The 22,229-nt window shown below is 41.4% G+C and overlaps 1 protein-coding gene across 6 annotated transcripts in view; it reads left to right on the forward strand.

The window, feature by feature from the left end:
* The window catches only part of ITGB6 (integrin subunit beta 6), a 149,483-nt gene that overhangs the window by 77,543 nt on the left and 49,711 nt on the right, over positions 1 to 22,229 (forward strand). For all 6 annotated transcript variants that reach the window (XM_025276093.3, XM_025276089.3, XM_006073134.4 and 3 more), the window contains one exon: positions 1,395 to 1,490. In XM_025276093.3, the coding sequence (XP_025131878.2) occupies positions 1,395 to 1,490 (96 nt within the window). The remainder of the gene's footprint in view (positions 1 to 1,394; positions 1,491 to 22,229) is intronic.

The following is a 22,229-nucleotide window of genomic DNA, read 5'->3' on the forward strand; positions in this document are numbered from 1 at the left end:
CAACGCTGGGCCAGCCTCCTGGGGCTTCAAAATAACAAGACATGATCCCAGGCCTTGAGGAACTTACAATGTATTTGTGGGAGTTAAACCAGCATATCTGGACCAAATAGAAAATCATATTCACCTGCCTATGGAGGGCTACATGGTGCCATCCTGGCTACACAGGCACAGTGGTTGGATGGTGGAAGAACATATGGAGATAAGGAGAAACCAGCACCAGAAGAATTCAGGCTTAAGGGTGAAGGATACTTAATGTTTGGGCAATTGAAACTCAGAGGAGGCTGAGAATGTCAGACTCAGGAAGCTTTATACTATCTGGATTCTACTGATATCCTGTAATAAAAAAAATCCAAATGGGATAGAAAGTATGCATTACACAGCCAGATCTGCAGTTAGGTAATTGACCTGAGTATCTTAGGCAAAATTATACTTTTCTCTCAACTTGAATGAAAAACACATTAGAAAAATATTTCTGAAGTGCTGAGAATATATGCAGTGAGCACATTCACGTACAAGAAGGCCTATTTGTCAGTGTTCCTGTATGAGCTGTCTGCAGTCATAACCAACATAGTATTCTTAGTTGAGTTTCTAATGTGAGTTTCCCTTTTGTATATTATCCACATTTGGAGTCAGGCCAAGCAAATGGGCTTCATGTTTTCTACTCTTGGAAAGTGAAGGTCATCTGCCAATATGATAATGAATGACTTTATTTTTAAAACTGCTCATATCACTCAGGAATGAATGCCTCAATGAAATAGAAGTAAACTGAGTACAATGTGCTTTCAATTGTCCTGTACAAATAACTGCAGCACCCATAAAACCAGTTCGTGACATCAAAAAGAACAAACCAGAGACGTGCACAGGAACATCTCAAGTCAGAGGGGTTTAGGAATTGCAGTGTGTCCTTCCTCCGCAGGCTCGCCCTTGCTCAACCCTCATCCCGCCCCATCCAATTCCAGTCAGAGCTGCAGGAGTCACGTTGGTCACATTCATCATAGTCAAACAGCTCCTCCCTCGGTTCTAACCTCCCCAACAATGTGAGCCTGCCGGCAAGTGGCACTTAGAGAAGACATGCATCTCTACCCTGGAAAAGATGACACACTAAAGTCTTTGAATAAATTTAGTGATCTCCTTGGAAGTGACAGAGCATAATACTCCACATTGACAGGCACTGACTCTGAGGAATTAGATGGACTTACAAGATCTGGGAAAAAATTACTAAGCCAATTAAGAAAGTAATGCTAATTGTGTATTTGTTTACTTGGCATGATAAACACAATAATGCCTGTGAGAACTGAAATGCCAAACTCAGTAAGATATTTCTGAAAGAAATATCCCTTTATTTCATATACTTTTGTTAAGAAGATACTTAAAATCTATGTGTTAAATTTTAGGAATATCCAACAATTGGACAACTCATTGATAAACTGGTGCAAAATAATGTGTTACTGATCTTTGCTGTAACCCAAGAACAAGTTCACTTGTATGAGGTAAGCAAACATAATTTGGGAAATTCCTTCAGGGAGATTATTTGACATGAAACTTTAACTCTGAGTTTAATACATGGGAGACCATTAGATAATTATTAACACATACCAGATATACTGGACACTGGCAAAGTGGATTCAGATACTGTTTGTTTGCAATTTAAATTATAAACACAGAGGTACAGCAAGGAGTGGGGGACAGATACGATGGGAAGAGGAATAGAGAGTAAAGGAAATGAAAAGTTTGAAGACAGTACGAATTAGCATAGTTAAATAGCATTACCTATCTAATGGAAAATCAACCTATCTTTCCTTGAACTTTTCATCTGATGAAGAAAGCGTTAACAGAAGGCAGAGAAAATCACGAGAATGGGAGGAGAATTGACTTAAACTCTCTGACATTTGCAAATTCAATGTATAGAAAATACACAAATGGAGAGATATAAGTTAAACTATTGAGACATGAAAAGTTGAAAGAAAAAGCTTGTTAAACCGGGCCCCAAAATAATTTCTCCTTTAAAGTATCTGGATTTGCAGTTCAAATTTTTGAATGGAACACCAATGGCAGAAAAGGAATTGTTTCACTAGGTGAAAAAAATGTTCGTAAACCACTGCATCCACAGTAAAACACACACTACAAAATGCAAGTGTTTTCTGTGGTCTCTTTCCAGCCTTAGAAAAGCAATATGCCAAAATGCCATGCATTGGGGTACTAGCAAATAATTTATTCCTAATGCACAGTTTCACAGAGAAATAGGAACATCTTTAGTCTGAGTCCTAGAAAAAGTAGAGAAAATAGGTGTCCGTTACATTGCTTGTACCTTCTATGCAGAAGCTTCAAATACTCCTAAATTCAAAGTCTGATCTCCCATTCCCTTGAAAGGACCTCTTAATTTGCTTGATAACTTCACAGAACTCAGGAAATGCTGAGATTATTTCACAGAGGTTTTGATTAAATGCCACTCACTGCTAAGGACGATGCAGCCAACTTCCACCAGGTTCTGTAGAAAGGATCCACGAATAATAAAGCATAGTATCCATAAAAAAAAAAAAAAGAAAGGATCCACGAGGAGATCCTATCTTGCATTTTTAATGAGAGGAGGGCTTTGTACACCAGGTGAGACTGCCTGCTGCTGAAAACCAAGGAAGTCCCTTGCAATCAAGCTACATACTTGAGAGCTTTGTTCTACTCAAAGACTATGTGGGTTCACCCGATCTGGGCATTTTCTTAAGGCTTTTTAGTATGCGATACTTGTTTCCAGTGGTTTTAAGTAGTAAAGTTGCGGTAGAAGTTTTTTGTTTTTTTTTTTTAAACTCCAAATACAATAGTGAGTCTATTCTACCTTTGATTCCTAAAGCTAGAGTGGAAGGACTCTGGGGGTCACCACACCTTTCCCAAAGTTGAGCTTCTGTTTAGAAAGAGGAGGGGGAGTTGCACTATGTTCTTAAAAGGGGGATCTGGGAAACACAATTGATAATCATGAGCACAGACCCCCATAACTCACTTTGGTAATAGTCTTTAAGACTCAGAACTCATTTAAATGCCTCCTCAAGATTGCCATTAAAAAGACACAGCAAGATGAAAAATAACAGTGGCAAGACAGAATCTGTCGGATTTAAACAGGTTGCATCCACCATTCCCCAGTTGCAAAGGAAATGATCATTTCCAAGGAAAACACCAGATTAGAGCCTGCCTCTAATATAACAGCAGGATGTTTATTTCGCCTGCCTACTAATTTCATTACGAGGTGAATTTATGTTTCATTGTGATCTGTGGTTTTTACCATTTAGGCTCCACTTAATTCAGAGGGACATTTTCAGGGAGCCATGCAGGGGACAGTCAGCAGCCCATTCTGTGACTCTAACCCTTTCATTATTTTGTTTTTATTTTGATGGACTCATCATTTCCTCGTCAGGTAGTAGGCTGCAGCCTGATCTAAAGATAATGACAGCAACCCTGCACTTCCCTGAAGGCTTCACACAGCATGAAAATGCTGATCTCTTGTTTTATTGATAATGAATACTGAAAATAGACCAATAATGACTTGGGTTGCCTTTCCATTTAAATCTCTTAGAAGGAGCCCTATGTGTGCAGGAGCCCTGCGTGACCTGATGTTTGGATAGCTGTGAATCACGGAAAAATAAAACCAGAGATAGGATAAATAAAAGAGCTAAGTGGTTGGATCTAATGAAAATTCCAGGAGACAATCTGTTTGCCCTTGTTGTGTTCAGCATAGTTGTGTGCACATACACCCCAGGAAGGGGCTGGGTCAGGTTCAATGGCACCCGTCTTGCAGAAAATAAAGATTTGTGTTGCCTATTAATGGAACGCAGGGGAAAAAATGGCTATTTTTTCGATGATTCGCGTAAGGTGCTTTGGACTGCCCAGGTGTGTAGTACCACTGTACTCTGTGGGAACAGTGATGAGCAAACAGTGGGAAGGCAAAGTAAGCAGTTTTGTCTTCAGATCAGTATGACTGCAGTGTGCACCCAGACTCCAGCAAACAGATGATTTTGAACAAACTTATTATTATGAATAGTTTCCTGTTTGTCCAATTACAGGGTTCAAAAGATAATGATAGATAACAGACTGAGCAGTAGGTAGTATATTACATTCTACTGCTAAATACCATTTTGAATCAGGATTCAATTACTCAAGCTTAAAAAAAATTTTTTTTATCGCCTCTGTTGTTTTCAAATATTTACTGTTAATTTACATCAATTTAGCATCAGGCTACTAAACTCCAACTACCTAATTTGACTAGTCTTTCCTTCCTAATGAGATATTGAGAGAAAAGCAATTAAATTAGCATTTTTTACTACATTGTCAAATCCTGTTATTAATCACGTGGAATTATTTGCAAGACTTTAAAATGTCCCATTGTCTTTCAAAACATCTACCTCTGGCTGGAGAAGATGAGTTTTATAGTGCTAATTGTTATTATATATAACTATATGACCTGGTATTTATGATGTAATGTTGAAAAAGCACTTAGAAAGTAAACAAGATGTATTGGTAAAAGACGCTTTCAGTTTACCCACTAATATCTGAGGCCACTAATTGATGTCCTTGTGGTTATTAGGACAGAGTGATGTGTTTAAAGGGCCTCCCCAGTGGCTCAGCAGTAAGCAATCCACCTGCAATGCAGGAGATGTGGGTTCGATCCCTGGGTCAGGAAGATTCCCTGGAGGAGGAAATGGCAACCCACTCCAGTATTCTCGTGTGGGGAATCCCATGGACGGAGGAGCCTGGTGGGCTACAGTCCATGGGGTGGGAAACAGCTGGACACGACTGAGTGACTAAGCACACATGATGTGTTTAAAGCAGGAGGACAGGGACCCAAACAGGTTGTTTTACCACCAAAAGGCCCTTCCCTCTGCAGGCAAAAAAGCCGTCTATAATTAACTCTGTAAAGAGCAGAGTGGATCTTACCCATCTTTCTGTTTAGGCCAATTCTCAATACAAAGGAGATTCTCAGGAAATATTTGTTGAATGAATTTCTTTTCTTAAAAAACTGCAATGCAAGCACTTCATCTTATCTCAAATAGGGTCAAAATTTCTAAATAGGAATGTGGCGTTTTGTGTGACAAATGTCTGTCAAGGTCAAGGGAACCCATGTACAAGAGCAGGTAGGAGTGCCTGACCCATCACTATGGTGATCTGCAGCTCTGGCTATTCTTTCTCCATCCTTCCACTTTGGATCCAGGTGGTACCAGAGAGGGGAAGGAACACTCTGTTGTCAGTCTTGGGACCACCTTGTAGAATAAGCTCCAGAGCCTTCTCGCATGTGTGCTGAGTCACTTCAGTCCTGTCTGACTCTTTGTGATTCCACGGACTGTAGCCCACCAGGCTCCTCTGTCCATGAGATTCTCCAGGCAAGAATAGTGGAGTGGGTTGCCATTTTCTTCTCCAGGGGATCTTCCTGACCCAGGAATTGAACTCGAGTCTCTTAAATCTCTTGCATTGGCAGGCGGGTTCTTTACCATTAGTACCACCTGGGAAGCCCCACCCCATCCCCCCAGCTTTCTTACTAGTCTGTGAAAGGAAACCCCCTGAATGATTAACCACTTGATAGTCATTAATCTTAAAACAAGATGAAAGGTGCTGCAGTATGCTGTGAGCCTGATGTTTCAGAAGTATGGCTTTTGAAACATATACAAGCTTCAGTTTTTCAGGAACCAAAAACCCAGTTTTAATTTCACTCTTTCTTTCTTCTTTTTCCTCATCTTTTGAGTGTTTAACCACAGTAAGGGAGTTGAAAGGAGGCAGAGAAATTAGGGAGGGAGATAAAACAAAAATTGACCCTTTTCCATTTGTTAGCCTCGGACACGGCTGAGCGACTTCACTTTGACTTTTCACTTTCATGCATTGGAGAAGGAAATGGCAATCCACTCCAGTGTTCTTGCCTGGAGAATCCCAGGGATGGGGGAGCCTGGTGGCTGCTGTCTATGGGGTCGCACAGAGTCGGACACGACTGAAGTGACTTAGCAGCAGCAGCAGAAGCAGCAGCCTGTTCTATCATTGTTTGGTTTTATAACATCCTCTGCTGAAAAAGATCAAAACAAATTTACTCCAATGAAAATCCCTATATCACTAGTCTCAGTTTTTAATTAAATAAAAACACTGGACCAGATGACCTCCAGCTTTGGCAGTCAATGACTCTGCACCTGGAGGTGGGGGGATCACCACAAATTCCAATGATTTACACACAGATAAAGTACAGCTAATTGTAACATGGCTAATTTCAGTGACTGGTCTAAAACATTGTTTTTTATCTATCAACCCCATCCTGTAATGGGTTATTCCAACTTTATGCTTTTAGTAAAAATATAATCATCTAGGAATTAAAAAGATAACTTTCTGAATTATGAGTTGATAAATTGCTCTTAATTCAAGGGTAATAGAAAAGGATCTTGATTTCTCTTTGTTCAACGGTGTGGGTGTGCATGCTCAGTCGCTTCAGTTGTGCCTGACTTTTTATGACCCTGTGGACTATAGCCTTCCCGGCTCCTCTGTCCATGGGATTCTCCAGGCAAGAATACTGGAGTGGGTTACCATGCCCTTCTCCAGGGGATCTTCCTGACCCAGAGATCTAACCCAGGTCTCCTGCATTAGCAGTTGGGTTCTTCATCACTAGCACCACTAGCCCTTCTTTGAAGGTACCTGGGAATAAAGACAAAGGAGAGCCAGTTGCCCACACTTTCCTCATTAATTAACACCCCCTCAGAGAGGGAATATTTGGAAATAAAAACTCATGTCCTTGGATTATCAGGGTAAATTGGATAGAAGTATTTTCCAGATTAATTAATAAGACAGAAACATGAAAAATCATCAGTAGTTATCCCCTAGATTACATAGAGTAATTTTCTTCTGAAGAACTCAAAGACTCATAATCCAGAAAAGAAAAAAAAAAAAAAAACACAGAAAAAAAGATACAGATTGAAAACCTAGGTTTTAATGAGATGCCCTCTTAGGCCCATCCATATAGAAATAAGGGATTTCGTCAATACAAGATCTAAATATATCAAAAGTACACAATACCCAGAATGTCTAACATTAAGAGAACCGACATGCTATTGACCATAGTCATTCATTCATTCATCAAACATCCAGGAGCCCAGCCAGGGTTGGTGACTAGAAAGAAAAAGACACAATGCCTGCCTCAAAAATCCCCATAGAGCATTAACAAACTCATAAGCCAATGATTTACCTAAAGAACACAACATTTTAGAGACCCCCAAGGGAGAGTTTTTCTGAGGGGGCAGAGTTTCACATCAGTCAGTGTTTTTAACTCTTTCCTAGTCACCATTTTTGTTAGAAGGGGCAGCAAATTAATTGGCAATCATAAAACTACCTTTGATGCTACGGGTACCATTGGAACTGAGGGCCAGAGAGGATCAGTAACTATGACCATGAGAATAAATGAGAAGGTTTGCTGAGGGCTTATTAGGTGGCTGCTGTGGTTAAGTACTTTAACTCACTGTATTATTCAATATCCTTTTTACTGCTATGTTCTGTGTGCTGTGCCTTGTCACTCAGTCACATCTGACTCTTTGCAACCCCGTGGACTGTAGCCCAGCAGGCTTCTCTGTCCATGGGGATTCTCCAAGCAAGAATACTGAAGTGGGTTGCCATCCCTCCTCCAGGGTATCTTCCCAACCCAGGGATCAAACCCAGGTCTCCCAAATTGCAGGCGCATTCTTTACTCCCTGAGCCACCAGGGAAACCCAAGAATACTAGAGTGGGTAGCCTATCCCTTCTTCAGGGGAACTTCCCAACCCAGGAATCAAACCGGGGTCTCCTGAATTGCAGGCAGATTCTTTACCAGCTGAGCTACCTAGGAAATCCCTTTTTACTGCTATAGCACCTAAAATAATTCAAAAGCAAGTTGCATGTGAGAGCCAGGATTTGAACCCAGAGAATCTGAGTCAGCCCAACCACTGAGGTACGTCACAATTGAACCTGGGTTTTTGCAGCGAAAGAGCACACCCATTCCTAGCTATCAGGCCAGGAGAGGAGCAGCCGTTCCACACAGTAAACGACCTTGAAAGTCACTGAACTGTAAGAGCACAGAGCACAAGGAGATGGCAGAGCATTTCCTGCAAACAGCAGAGACCTTTAAGGCCAGGGAACACTGGATTTTACTTACCGTTGCTGTTAACTTAGACAAATAGAGCAATCTGCAAACGTGTGGGCTTGAAAAGAGAGGCACATTTGGATTCTGCCTTGTGTGTGATTTAAGCTCTGAGCTCCCACAGCTAGAGAGTTTAAGCCATTGGCCACCCCACCAAAAACACCTAGTCTCTAAGGTGACCACTATCAAGGTCCTGGCCTGATGGGGAAAAGCAGACGCATGGTCTGACGCAGGTTGTAGGTCTGTTACGACGATACCCTTCAAGTACATGGAAACACAGAGCAACACAAGGAACACCCACATACCTACTGGCCAGCCTTTTTCAGTCTCGACATTTTGCCACTCTATTTGCTTCAGATATCTTACAGAAATAAAACACTCCAGGGGGCTTCCCAGGTTACACAGTGGTAAAGAATCTGTCTGCCAATGTAGGAGACACAGGAGATGCAAGTTCGATCCCTGGGTCAGGAAGATCCCCAGAAGGAGGAAACAGCAACCCACTCCAGTATTCTTGCCTGGGAAATCCTCTGTCCATGGGATATAGCAGTGGGCTATAGTCCATGGGGTCGCAAAGAATCAGACAAGACTGGGCCCCTGAGTGCACACACACAAAACATTCCAGACCCAGTTGCCTGCTGTGTAATTACTAACTCTGACGCCACCTCCCTCTTTCCTTCCATACAAGTCGCCAGTATCCTAAACTTTATCATTCCCATGTTTATTTTGAGTACTATGAAAAACATATGTCTACCCGTAACTAATTACATAGTTTGGGCTCACAAGTTAAATTTCATCCTGTATATATTATTTCTACAATTTGCCTTTTGATTCAGTGTTATGTTTTGGGTTTTTTTTTAATTATGGTAAAATATACACAACATAAAAATTACCTTTTTACGGATTGAGTATATAGTTCTATGGCATTAAGTACATTTACATTGTGATGCTCAATGTTACGTTTCGAGGCTTATTCGTGGAGACACTAGAAGCTCTTGTTTACTCTGTTCTACGGCTTTACATATTCCACTATGTGTATTTACTGCAATATGTTCATTTGCAACTGAGGGCTTCAGATGGTTTCTAGTCCTGCAGCTTACAGTGTTACACTTGTTGCAGCCACAGACACCCTTGCAGGCATGTTCTCTGTTGAGGATGAACCTCTGAAAGTGAAGCCCCTGGGTCACAGGGGAGGGGCATCCTCAGCCCTCCTGGTGTATCCAAGTTGTTTTCCAAGTGGTTTATCAGCTACTGTCCTGGTAACAACATGGGAAGTAGAACTGTTAGTTGCTCAGCCATGTCTGACTCTTTGTGACCCCATGGATTATAGCCCACCAGGCTCCTCTGTCCATGGGATTCTCAGGCAAGAATACTGGAGTGGGTTGCTATTGCCTTCCCCAGGGGATCTTCCTAACCCAAGGATAGAACTTGGGTCTCCTGCATTGTAGGCAGATTCTTTACTATCTAAGCCACCAGGGAAGGCCTAACAATGTGGGAGTGTAGGGGGAAAAGAAACAGAAAAAAGAAAAAGACACTCATTAAATTACTAATTTTTTATGATAAAATTAATACGTTATTTTTTTAAAGAAGGGTGCCGGGGTCCAGCCCCGGCTGATCCAGGGTATTCGAAGGGGAGACGGCTTCGGCGAGGATCAGGATACAATAGCTTCAATTAGACATTAATTAGAGATGTAAAGAGTAATAGAATGAGGATAGCTCAGTAGGAAAATTCAGTGGAGAAAAGAGGCTGAGTGGCTTGGTTTACGCGGGAGACCAATAAAACTTCAAGACAAGAAGTTTGCACCACTTACATAGGCCGCAGGCGTCCTTCCGTTCTCCCGAAGGAGAGGAGACACTGAGGCCTCCCAGGTCGGATCTTAGAAGCCCAGGCATATTTAGTAAGCATGGTGGGTTCCGTGCTCCAGATGGAGACTCAGCCAGAGTTTGAGAGAGAGAGAGACATGGGGAGACCAGTATTTCGAGGAACTGATCCCAATTCTTTATTTTCCAGGGTCTGTTTTTATATACTGAGATGTTATGCAAAAGTCACGCAGGGTCAGCAGTCCTGACTTTTATCAAAGTCAGGTGCTTCATACAAATGTATACAGAGGTCTTGGGGGTGTTACATCATCTTCTGGCCAGGGGGCCTGCTGACAATTTATGACCCTCTCCTTGTGACAGTGGTCAGTCAACCAGAACACTTTTTTCTCCAAGGGTGATTATTCTTAAAACAGACGCCACCCAAATAAAGTTACATTCCTATAGGGTGAGGGTGTAGTGGGTTTTAGTTAAGGAAAGAATTTACTTAGCCTAAGGTCTAATGTGATTTATATCAAAGGTTAATACTTATTTCTTCTATATATTCATTAATGTGTGTAAGGGCAGGGGATGTGGAGTCTTAGCAACAAACATTGGCTCAACAAATGAAAAACCCTTCACCAATACAATTTCTAATCAGCCCAATTTTCTAACTTCTCTGAAGAACCTGTTTTTAGAAGGTTTAAAGCATCTCGTGCCTCTCACGGTTGGGAGGCTGTGAGCAATCACATGTGGCCGGACAAGCCTGTCAGGCAGGCTAGAGAACCTTCAGAGGAGTTTGTAAGTTGAAACACTCTTGTCACGCCCAGGAGTTTTTATTAACTGGAGCTCTAGGTTAACTCCTTCTCCGAAAGAGGTGGTGGGGAACAGCCCCCCGTAAAGTCAGAGGTGTAGGTGGGAGCACAAAGTAGTAAAGCAGGCAGGCTCTGGTTATGGGGGTAGATGCTCGAGGATTTCCAGGGGGACTCCTGAGGCTCGATCCCGCCTTTGCGTATGTCGAGCCTCCTTCCTCATGACCTTTGCCACGGGCGGAGTGCCTCACTCTGGCCCCCAACAGAAGGGGATAGAGAAAAGCACAATGAAGAAACTAAAGATCACCCATAAACTCACCACTCGGACACAGCTAACCATTCTTGACATTTTACAATAAGTCCTCTCTTTTGTCTTTACATACGTTTACATGCTTTAACATAATTGGCACAAGACTGTATATATTACATATACATATATATATTATGTTCAAATTTTTAGAATGCATTTATATATTTACAGTCTTATAAAGGCATAAAAATTAGATTGCACTTAGTTATATATCAAACAACTGCTTTTATTAATAAGAATAACAGATGAATTCAAGGTAATTCTACAAGATTCTGAATCAGTGACTGCCAGATATAAAGGGTGTATGTTTTCAAATAAAAACAAACTTGCTCCCCACCCCTAGCAGCTCCAGAAGATCCACAGTTACTACACTTTTACCTACAGATTATGTTTTTACATATTCAAATGATTATTGTTGTTGTTCAGTCGCTAAGTCATGTCTGACTCTTTGTGACCTCATGGACTACAGCATGCCAGGCTTTCCTTTCCTTCACCATTTCCCAGAGTTTGCTCAAACTCATGTCCATTGAGTCTGTGATGCTATCTAACCATCTCATCCTCTGCCCTCCTCTTCTACTTTGAACTCAAATGATACTTGGTTACTTCATTGAACATTCATGCAACATCTTTAATAGGAACATCAAATTATTTCTAGTACCTGTTTTCTTATCCCTGAAAGTGCCCTATCAATGAGGACATCTGTGAACAAACTCAGTTTCTTCATAGGCTCATCTCCAGACTGCCAAGTGCCTACCCTTGGCCGTGTGACTACCCTTCCATTTCTAGGAAGGCCCACAGCATGCAGGGACTCAGTTACCTGTCTATCTCCTGTAGCTTTTTCTATAGCTACAGGTGGCCACCCTGTCTGTGCTCATGTGCTCAGTTGCTTCAGATGTGTCCAACTCTTTGTGACTCTATGGACTGTAGACCGCCAGGCTCCTCTGTCCATGGAATTTTCCAGGCAAGAATACTGGAGTGAGTTGCCATGCCCTCCTTCAGGGGGTTTTCCCCACCCAGGGATCAAACCCATGTCTTCTGCATCTCCTGCATTGCAGGTGGATTCTTTACTGCTGAGCCACTGGAGAAGCCCCTGTGTCTGTGGGGCTGGCCCAAACTATAGTTATGCTGAAAGGAAGCTCACCCTGGCTTGCATCACCATGCAGATTTTAATTGCACCCATGTATACTCTCATGACACAGCCTTTTACACAATTATAGAGGACTTTAAGGCACAAGGGACAAATTAAACTGATAGCTCCCAGGCATAAGAAAAGTTTGATAGGATTATATATTTTTAACACTATGGCTAATTATCTGAAAGAGGCCAAACTATGCTACAAAGTGGCCACTATTTGTTACAACATAGTTCAGTATTTTGTTGCCCTTACAGACTTGAATCTTCAAAATGTAAACAGAAAATTTGTAAAACAGAAAATTTTGTTGAGCTTGAACAGTTTGGATGCATTTTACCTACTAATTCAGGTGTTGGCATACTTTTTCTCTAGGGTTGCCAAATTCACACATAAAAATACAGGATGTCCAATCAAATTTGAATTTCAAATAAACAACAAATAATTTTTTATGTTTTAGTATGTTCCATGCAATATCTGGGCCACATACTAAAAGTTTTGGAAGAATTACTAAAAGAAAAATGGAGAATCATGTACAGCATTGGGGAATAATGGAAGAGGAGAGTGTGGAACCTTACTTCTATAGGATCTTCAGGGAATATCCCTTTCAAGAAATGATTATAAATAAAGCAGCAACCTGAAGGATTGTGTATACAAGCTCACAACCTGATGTTAGCTGCGGTAGAAGGGGATGGAGTGGGAAACGTAGGCTAAAACCAAACTCCTCAGTCTTGAAAGCCAAGGAAAGTAAGCATAGTGTTATTCCATGGGTAGGAGGCATTCGAAAACACCACTTTTGTTGTGGAGCAGAAAACAGATGTCACAGGTATATGATAGATTGAGGATCCCATATGGATTATGTGTGTACAGTTTTAAAATCATGGCACCTTTATTTTCCAAATTGCCAGAGCTCTTCCTGGGAACCTCCTCCTGACAACAAGAATGATGTGGACAGGCCATTCTATACCAGGCATTCTTAAACTTTAGCTCTCAATCACATCAGATCAGATCAGATCAGTCGCTCAGTCGTGTCCGACTCTTTGCGACCCCATGAATCACAGCACGCCAGGCCTCCCTGTCCATCACCAACTCCCGGAGTTCACTCAGACTCACATCCATCGAGTCAGTGATGCCATCCAGCCATCTCATCCTCTGTCGTCCCCTTGTCCTCTTGCCCCCAATCCCTCCCAGCATCAGAGTCTTTTCCAATGAGTCAACTCTTCGCATGAGGTGGCCAAAGTACTGGAGTTTCAGCTTCAGCATCATTCCTTCCAAAGAAATACCAGGGCTGATCTCCTTCAGAATGGACTGGTTGGATCTCCTTGCAGTCCAAGGGACTCTCAAGAGTCTTCTCCAACACCACAGTTCAAAAGCATCAATTCTTTGGTGCTCAGCCTTCTTCACAGTCCAACTCTCACATCCATACATGACCACAGGAAAAACCATAGCCTTGACTAGACTAACCTTTGTTGGCAAAGTAATGTCTCTACTTTTGAATATGCTATCTAGGTTGGTCATAACTTTCCTTCCGAGGAGTAAGCGTCTTTTAATTTCATGGCTGCAGTCACCATCTGCAGTGATTTTGGAGCCCAGAAAAATAAAGTCTGACGCTGTTTCCCCATCTATTTGCCATGAAGTGATGGGACCAGATGCCATGATCTTAGTTTTCTGAATGTTGAGCTTTAAGCCAACTTTTTCACTCTCCACTTTCACTTTCATCAAGAGGCTTTTGAGTTGCTCTTCACTTTCTGCCATAAGGGTGGTGTCATCTGCATATCTGAGGTTATTGAGATTTCTCCCGGCAATCTTGATTCCAGCTTGTGCTTCTTCCAGTCCAGCATTTCTCATGATGTACTCTGCATATAAGTTAAATAAGCAGGGTGACAATATACAGCCTTAACGTACTCCTTTTCCTATTTTGAAACAATCTGTTGTTCCATGTCCAGTTCTAACTGTTGCTTCCTGACCTGCATACAAATTTCTCAAGAGGCAGATCAGGTGGTCTGGTATTCCCATATCTTTCAGAATTTTCCACAGTGTATTGTGATCCACACAGTCAAAGGCTTTGGCATAGTCAATAAAGCAGAAATACATGCTTTTCTGGAACTCTCTTGCTTTTTCCATGATCCAGCAGATATTGGCAATTTGATCTCTGGTTCCTCTGCCTTTTCTTAAACCAGCTTGAAAATCAGGAAGTTCACGGTTCACATATTGCTGAAGCCTGGCTTGGAGAATTTTGAGCATTACTTTACTAGCGTGTGAGATGAGTGCAATTGTGCGGTAGTTTGAGCATTCTTTGGCATTGCCTTTCTTTGGGATTGGAATGAAAACTGACCTTTTCCAGTCCTGTGGCCATTGCTGAGTTTTCCAAATTTGCTGGCATATTGAGTGCAGCACTTTCACAGCATCATCTTCCAGGATTTGGAATAGCTCAACTGGAATTCCATCACCTCCACTAGCTTTGTTCGTAGTGATGCTTTCTAAGGCCCACTTGACTTCACATTCCAGGATGTCTGGCTCTAGGTCAGTGATCACACCATCGTGATTATCTGGGTCGTGAAGATCTGTTTTGTACAGTTCTTCTGTGTATTCTTGCCATCTCTTCTTAATATCTTCTGCTTCTGTTAGGTCCATACCATTTCTGTCCTTCATCAAGCCCATCTTTACATGAAATGTTCCTTTGGTATCTCTGATTTTCTTGAAGAGATCCCTAGTTTTTCCCATTCTGTTGTTTTCCTCTATTTCTTTGCATTGATCACTGAGGAAGCCTTTCTTATCTCTTCTTGCTATTCTTTGGAACTCTGCGTTCAGATATTCATATCTTTCCTTTTCTCCTTTGTTTTTCGCTTCTCTTCTTTTCACAGCTATTTGGAAGGCCTCCACAGACAGCCATTTTGCTTTTTTTGCATTTCTTTTCCATGGGGATGGTCTTGATCCCTGTCTCCTGTACAATGTCACAAACGTCATTCCATAGTTCATCAGGAACTCTATCTATCAGATCTAGGCCCTTAAATCTATTTCTCACTTCCACTGTATAATCATAAGGGATTTGATTTAGGTCATACCTGAATGGTCTAGTGGTTTTCCCTACTTTCTTCAATGTAAGTTTGAATTTGGCAATAAGGAGTTCATGGTCTGAGCCACAGTCAGCTCCCAGTCTTGTTTTTGCTGACTGTATAGAGCTTCTCCATCTTTGGCTGCAAAGAATATAATCAATCTGATTTCGGTGTTGACCATCTGGTGATGTCCATGTATAGAGTCTTCTCTTGTGTTGTTGGAAAAGGGTGTTTGTTATGACCAGTGCATTTTCTTGGGAAAACTCTATTAGTCTTTGCCCTGCTTCATTCCGTATTCCAAGACCAAATTTGCCTGTTACCCCAGGTGTTTCTTGACTTCTTACTTTTGCATTCCAGTCCCCTATAATGAAAAGGACATCTTTTTTGGGTGTTAGTTCTAAAAGGTCTTGTAGGTCTTCATAGAACCGTTCAACTTCAGCTTCTTCAGCGTTACTGGTTGGGGCATAGACTTGGATTACTGTGATATTGAATGGTTTGCCTTGGAAACGAACAGAGATCATTCTGTCGTTTTTGAGATTGCATCCAAGTACTGCATTTCAGACTCTTGTTGACCATGATGGCCACTCCATTTCTTCTGAGGGATTCCTGCCCACAGTAGTAGATATAATGGTCATCTGAGTTAAATTCACCCATTCCAGTCCATTTCAGTTCGCTGATTCCTAGAATGTCGACATTCACTCTTGCCATCTCTTGTTTGACCACTTCCAATTTGCCTTGATTCATGGACCTGACATTCCAGGTTCCTATGCAATATTGCTCTTTACAGCATCAGACCTTGCTTCTATCACCAGTCACATCCACAGCTGGGTATACTTTTTGCTTTGGCTCCATCGCTTCATTCTTTCTGGAGTTATTTCTCCACTGATCTCCGGTAGCATATTGGGCACCTACTGACCTGGGGAGTTTCTCTTTCAGTATCCTATCATTTTGCCTTTTCATACTCTTCATGGGGTTCTCAAGGCAAGAATACTGAAGTGGTTTGCCATTCCCTTCTCCAGTGGACCACAGAGCTCTCAATAGAATCACCTAAAAACTTTCTCAAAAACCCAAGGTCTGGGCCACACTGTGATCCAATTAAATCAGTATCTTGGGAGACCCAAGCATCAATATTTTTTAAAGTCTCCCTTGGTATCTCCAGTCACCTAGAGAGTCTGTTAAAATATAGAATTTTATTTAGGAAGTCTGGGCTGGGACCTAAGATTTTGCATTCTTTTGTTTCCTTTAAAAAAAATTGGCATGTCACTTACATATAACATTGTGTTAGTTTCTGATGTGTGACATAATTCCGTATTTGCGTGCACTGCCCACACGGCTCACCACAGTAAGTGTAGTTAATGCCTGTCGCCATACAGAGTTACCAGGCTTTTTTCTTATGACGGAAACTTTTTTGTTTTTTAAACATTTTACTTTGTATTCGGGTATAGCCAATTCTGTCAAAAATGACAGATCTCTGTTCATTTCCAAGGCAAACCATTCAATATCACAGAAATCCAAGTCTATGCCCCAACCAGTAATGCTGAAGAAGCTGAAGTTGAACGGTTCTATGAAGACCTACAAGACCTTCTAGAACTAACCAAAATAGATGTCATTTTTATTATAGGGGACTGGAATGCAAAAGTAGGAAGTCAAGAAACACCTAGAGTAACAGGAAAATTTGGCCTTGGAGTACAGAAGGAAGCAGGGCAATGGCTAATAGAGTTTTGCCAAGAGAACACATTGATCATAGCAAACACTCTCTTCCAACAACACAAGAGAAGACTCTACACATGGACATTACCAGATGGTCAACACTGAAATTAGATTGATTATATTCTTTGCAGCAAAAGATGGAGAAGCTCTATACAGTCAGCAAAAACAAGACCGGGAGCTGACTGTGGCTCAGATCATGAAATCCTTATTGCCAAATTCAGACTTAAATTGAAGAAAGTAGGGAAAACCACTAGACCATTAAGGTATGACCTAAATCAAATCCCTTACGATTATACAGTGGAAGTCAGAAATAGATTCAAGGGGTTAGATCTGATAGAGTGACTGATGAACTATGAACAAACCTTCATGACATTGTACAGGAGACAGGGATCAAGACCATCCCCAAGAAAAAGAAATGCAAAAAAGCAAAATGGCTGTCTGTGGAGGCCTTCCAAATAGCTGTGAAAAGAAGAGAAGTGAAAAACAAAGGAGAAAAGGAAAAATAAGCACCTGAATGCAGAGTTCCAAAGAATAGCAAGAAGAGATAAGAAAGCCTTCCTCACTGATCAGTGCAAAGAAATAGAGGAAAACAATAGAATGTGAAAGACTAGAGATCTCTTCAAGGAAATTAGAGATACCAAGGGAACATTTCATGCAAGGATGGTCTCAATAAAGGACAGAAATGGTATGGACTTAATATAAGCAGAAGATATTAAGAAGAAGTGGCAAGAATACACAGAAGAATTATACAAAAAAGATCTTCACGATCCAGATAATCACACTGGTGTGATCACTCACCTAGAGCCAGACATCCTGGAATGTGAAGTTAAGCGGGCCTAGGAAGCATCACTACAAACAAAGCTAGTGGAGGTGATGGAATTCCAGTTGAGCTATTTCAAATCCTAAAAGGTGATGCTGTGAAAGTACTGCAGTCAATATGTCAGCAAACTTGGAAAACTCAGCAGTGGCCACAGGAGTAGAAAAGGTCAGTTTTCATTCCAATCCCAAAGAAAGGCAATGCCAAAGAATGCTCAAACTACTGCACAATTGCACTCATCTCACACGCTAGTAAAGTAAATCTCAAAATTCTCCAAGCCAGGCTTCAACAATACGTGAACTGTGAACTTCAGATGTTCAAGCTGGATTTAGAAAAGGCAGAGGAACCAGGGATCAAATTGCCAACATCCACTGGATCATCTAAAAAGCAAGAGAGTTCCAGGAAAACATCTACTTCTGCTTTATTGACTATGCCAAAGCCTTTGACTGTGTGGATCACAAACTGTGGAAAATTCTGAAAGAGATAGGAATACCAGACCACCTGACCTGCCTCTTGAGAAACCTGTATGCAGATCAGAAAGCAACAGTTAGAACTCGACATTGAATAACAGACTGGTTCCAAATAGGAAAAAGGAGTACATCAAGGCTGTATATTGTCACCCCGCTTATTTAACTTCTATGCAGAGTACATCATGAGAAACGCTGGACTGGAAGAAGCATAAGCTAGAATCAAGATTTCTGGGAGAAATATCAATAACCTCAGATATGCAGATGACACCACCCTTATGGCAGAAAGTGAAGAAGCACTAAAGAGCCTCTTGATGAAAGTGAAAGAGGAGAGTGAAAAAGTTGGCTTAAAACTCAACATTCAGAAAACTAAGATCATGGCATCTGGTCCCATCACTTCATGGCAAATAGATGGGGAAACAGTGGAAACAGTGGCTGATTTTTTTTGGGGGGGGCTCCAAAATCACTGCAGATGGTGATTGCAGCCATGAAATTAAAAGACACTTACTCCTTGGAAGAAAAGTTATGACCAACCTAGACAGCATATTAAAAAGCAGAGACATTACTTTGCCAACAAAGGTCCATCTAGTCTAAGTTATGGTTTTTCTAGTAGTCATGTATGGATGTGAGAGTTGGACTATAAAGAAAGCTGAGCACTGAAGAATTGATGCTTTTGAACTGTGGTGCTGGAGAAGACTCTTGAGAGTCCCTTGGACTGCAAGGAGATCCAACCAGTCCACCCTAAAGGAAATTAGTCCTGAATATTCAATGGAAGGACTGATGTTGAGGCTGAAGCTCCAATACTTTGGCTACCAGATGCGAAGAACTGACTTATTTGATAAGACCCTGATGCTGGGAAGGATTGAGGGCAGGAGGAGAAGGGGACGACAGAGGATAAGATGGTTGAATGACATAACCAACTCAGTAGACATGAGTTTGAATAAACTCTGGGAGTTGGAGATGGACAGGGAGGCCTAGCGTGCTGCAGTCCATGGGGTCGCAAAGAGTTGGACATGACTGAGTGACTGAACTGAACTGATAGCCAATTAACAATGTTGTGGTAGTTTTAGGTGAACACAAATGGACTCAGCCATACATATACACATATCTATTCTCCAAACTCCATTCCCATGATGGGAACTTTTAAGATTTATTTTCTTCAGTTTAGTTCGGTCCCTCAGTCGTGTCCGACTCTTTGCAACCCCATGAATCACAGCATGCCAGGCCTCCCTGTCCATCACCAACCCCCGGAGTTTACTCAGACTCATGTGCCATCGAGTTGGTGATGCCATCCAGCCATCTCATCCCCTGTCACCCCTTCTCCTCCTGTCCCCAATCCCTCCCAGCATCAGAGTCTTTTCCAATGAGTCAACTCTTCACATGAGGTGGCCAAAGTATTGGAGTTTCAGCTTTAGCATCAGTCCTTCCAATGAACACCCAGGACTGATGTCCTTTAGAATGGACTGGTTGGATCTCCTTGCAGTCCAAGGGACTCTCAAGAGTCTTCTCCAACACCACAGTTCAGAAGCATTAATTCTTCGGTGCTCAGCTTTCTTCACAGTCCAACTCTCACATCCATACATGACCACTGGAAAAACCATACCTTGACTAGATGGACCTTTGTTGGCAAAGTAATGTCTCTGCTTTTTAATATGCTGTCTAGGTTGGTCATACCTTTTTTAGCAACTTTCACATATGCAATGTGAAATGAAAGTCATTCAGTCATGTCTGACTCTTTGCAACCCCATTAACTATACTGTCCATGGAATTCTCCAGGCCAAAATACTCAAGTGGGTAGCCGTTCCCTTCTCCAGGGGAATATTCCCAAGCCAGGGATCTAACCCAGGTTTCCCACAGTGTTGGAGGATTCTTTACCATCAGAGCCATCAGGGAAACCCCAAATATGCAATACAGTATTATTAACAATAGTTACCACAATATCTTACATCCCATGACTTATTTATTTTATAACTGAATGTTTTTAACATTTGACTCCTTCGTCTATTTCACCCATACCCCCTCCGTCTTCCTCTGGCAACCACCAGTCTGTCTCTGAATCTATGACTCTGGCTTTTTTGTTTGTTTTGATTTGATTTATGTGTTTGTTTAAGGTTCCATATTTGTAAATGAAATCATATGGTATTTGTCTTTTTCTGACTTGTTTAACTTAGCATAATGCCCTCAAGGTCCATTCATGTAACAAATGGCAAGATTCTTTTTTTTTAATTGCTGAGTAATATTCCATTGTATATGTATACAACATCTTCTTTATCCATTCATCCATTGATGGGCACTTAGGCTGCTTCCATATCTTAACTATTGTAATAATGCTGCAGTGAACATGAGGTGCATGTATCTTTTCAAATTAATGTTTCTATTTTCTTTGGATAAATACCCATAAGTGGAATTGCTAGATCATATGGTAGAAATAACTCCGTGAATGTGTGGTCAATCAATCTAAGATGAAGGAGGCAAGCATATACAATGGGAAAAGGACAGTCTCTTCAATAAATGGTTCTGGGAAAACAGGATGTCCACATATGAAAGAATTAAAGTAGACCACTATCTTCTACTATACACAAAAATTAACTCAAGATGGATGAAAGGTTTGAATGTGAAGACCTAAAACTGTAAAACTCCTAGAAGAAAACATAGGTAGTAAGCTACTCTTGACATTAGTCTTGGAAGTAATCATTTGGACCTGACTTCAAAAGCAAAGGCAACAAAAGCAAAAGTGAGCAAGTGGGACTACATCCAACTAAAAGGCATCTACATAGCAATGAAAACCATCAGCAAAATGACAAGGCAACCAAAGAATTGAAGAAAAGTGTTTGCAAACCATATTCCTGATAAAGGGTTAATATCTGAAATATATTTTAAAAACTCATACAATTCAATACTTTTTTTTTTATCAGATTTTAAAATGGACAGGGGGCTTGAATAGATATATTTCCAAAGAAGACATGGCCAACAGGCACATGATAAGATACTCAACATCAGGAAATGCAAATTATCAGGAAAATGCAAATCTAAACAATAATAAGATATTACCTCACACCTGTTAGAAATAGCTATCATTAAAAAGACAAGAAATAAGTATTGGTGAGGAGATGGAGAAAAGGGAACCCCTGTGCACCGTTGGGGAGAATGTAAACTGGTGCAGCCACTATGGAAAAGAGTATGGAGTTTTGCCAAAAAGTTAGAAAAAAAAAAATGAGATTTTGCATCTCTCAGAAGCTTCCGATGCTACTGGTCTACCCAAAGCCCCCTCTTTGAGGAGAGAGGGCCATTAGGTCTTTAGCAGTCCTCATCTACCCAGATACCTGTTTTCTATTTTTTTGGTCCCTTCATTGTGTTCCTACCAGTCATCCTTCAAGTTCTATTACCTGCTTTTTGGTCTGCAAAGCACATAGGCTGCTAGCTACTGAGCCCAACATGTCTTCCAGCTTTAAAAGAAGCTTTCCAAAGCTTTGGGACTTGCATCTGCAATCCCTCCAAAAAGCTGGCTAATCTTATTAAGAGAAGGTCTGAAGTGTCCTGAGGAACACTCAGTGTGACCCCTTTGTTCTCCCTGCCTTGTTCTCCAGTGGCTCTCTGTGCATGAGTTTGTCTCAGAACAGTCACGCACGGTGGGCCCATTCGTCTCCCCTTATCGCTCTATGACTGCTGCCTAGCACTCATTCAGCTGCGCACTGCAGCTTCTCGGCTGACAAGATAATTACATTCCTGGGCAGACAGGGAGAAAGAGTGGGAGTGCTCAAAAGTTCCGAAGCTGACTACCTAGTCATTGCTGGTGCAGACTTCAAGATCAAGCACCTGATCTAATTAGCACACCCCCATCCCTGCCCGCCAGATTGTGGAAAGCTGACAATTAAAAGCCTGAAGGCAAAACAGGTATCACGCAACTCAGAGATAGACATTCACGCTACCTTGTGCCAGAAACAATTACATATTCTTTTTGGAATCTTGGGTGTCCTAGTAACACAGTCAAGCCTTGGGGTAAATTTTGCAT

Source organism: Bubalus bubalis, chromosome 2, assembly GCF_019923935.1.
Source record: "Bubalus bubalis isolate 160015118507 breed Murrah chromosome 2, NDDB_SH_1, whole genome shotgun sequence".
Lineage (NCBI taxonomy): Eukaryota > Metazoa > Chordata > Mammalia > Artiodactyla > Bovidae > Bubalus > Bubalus bubalis.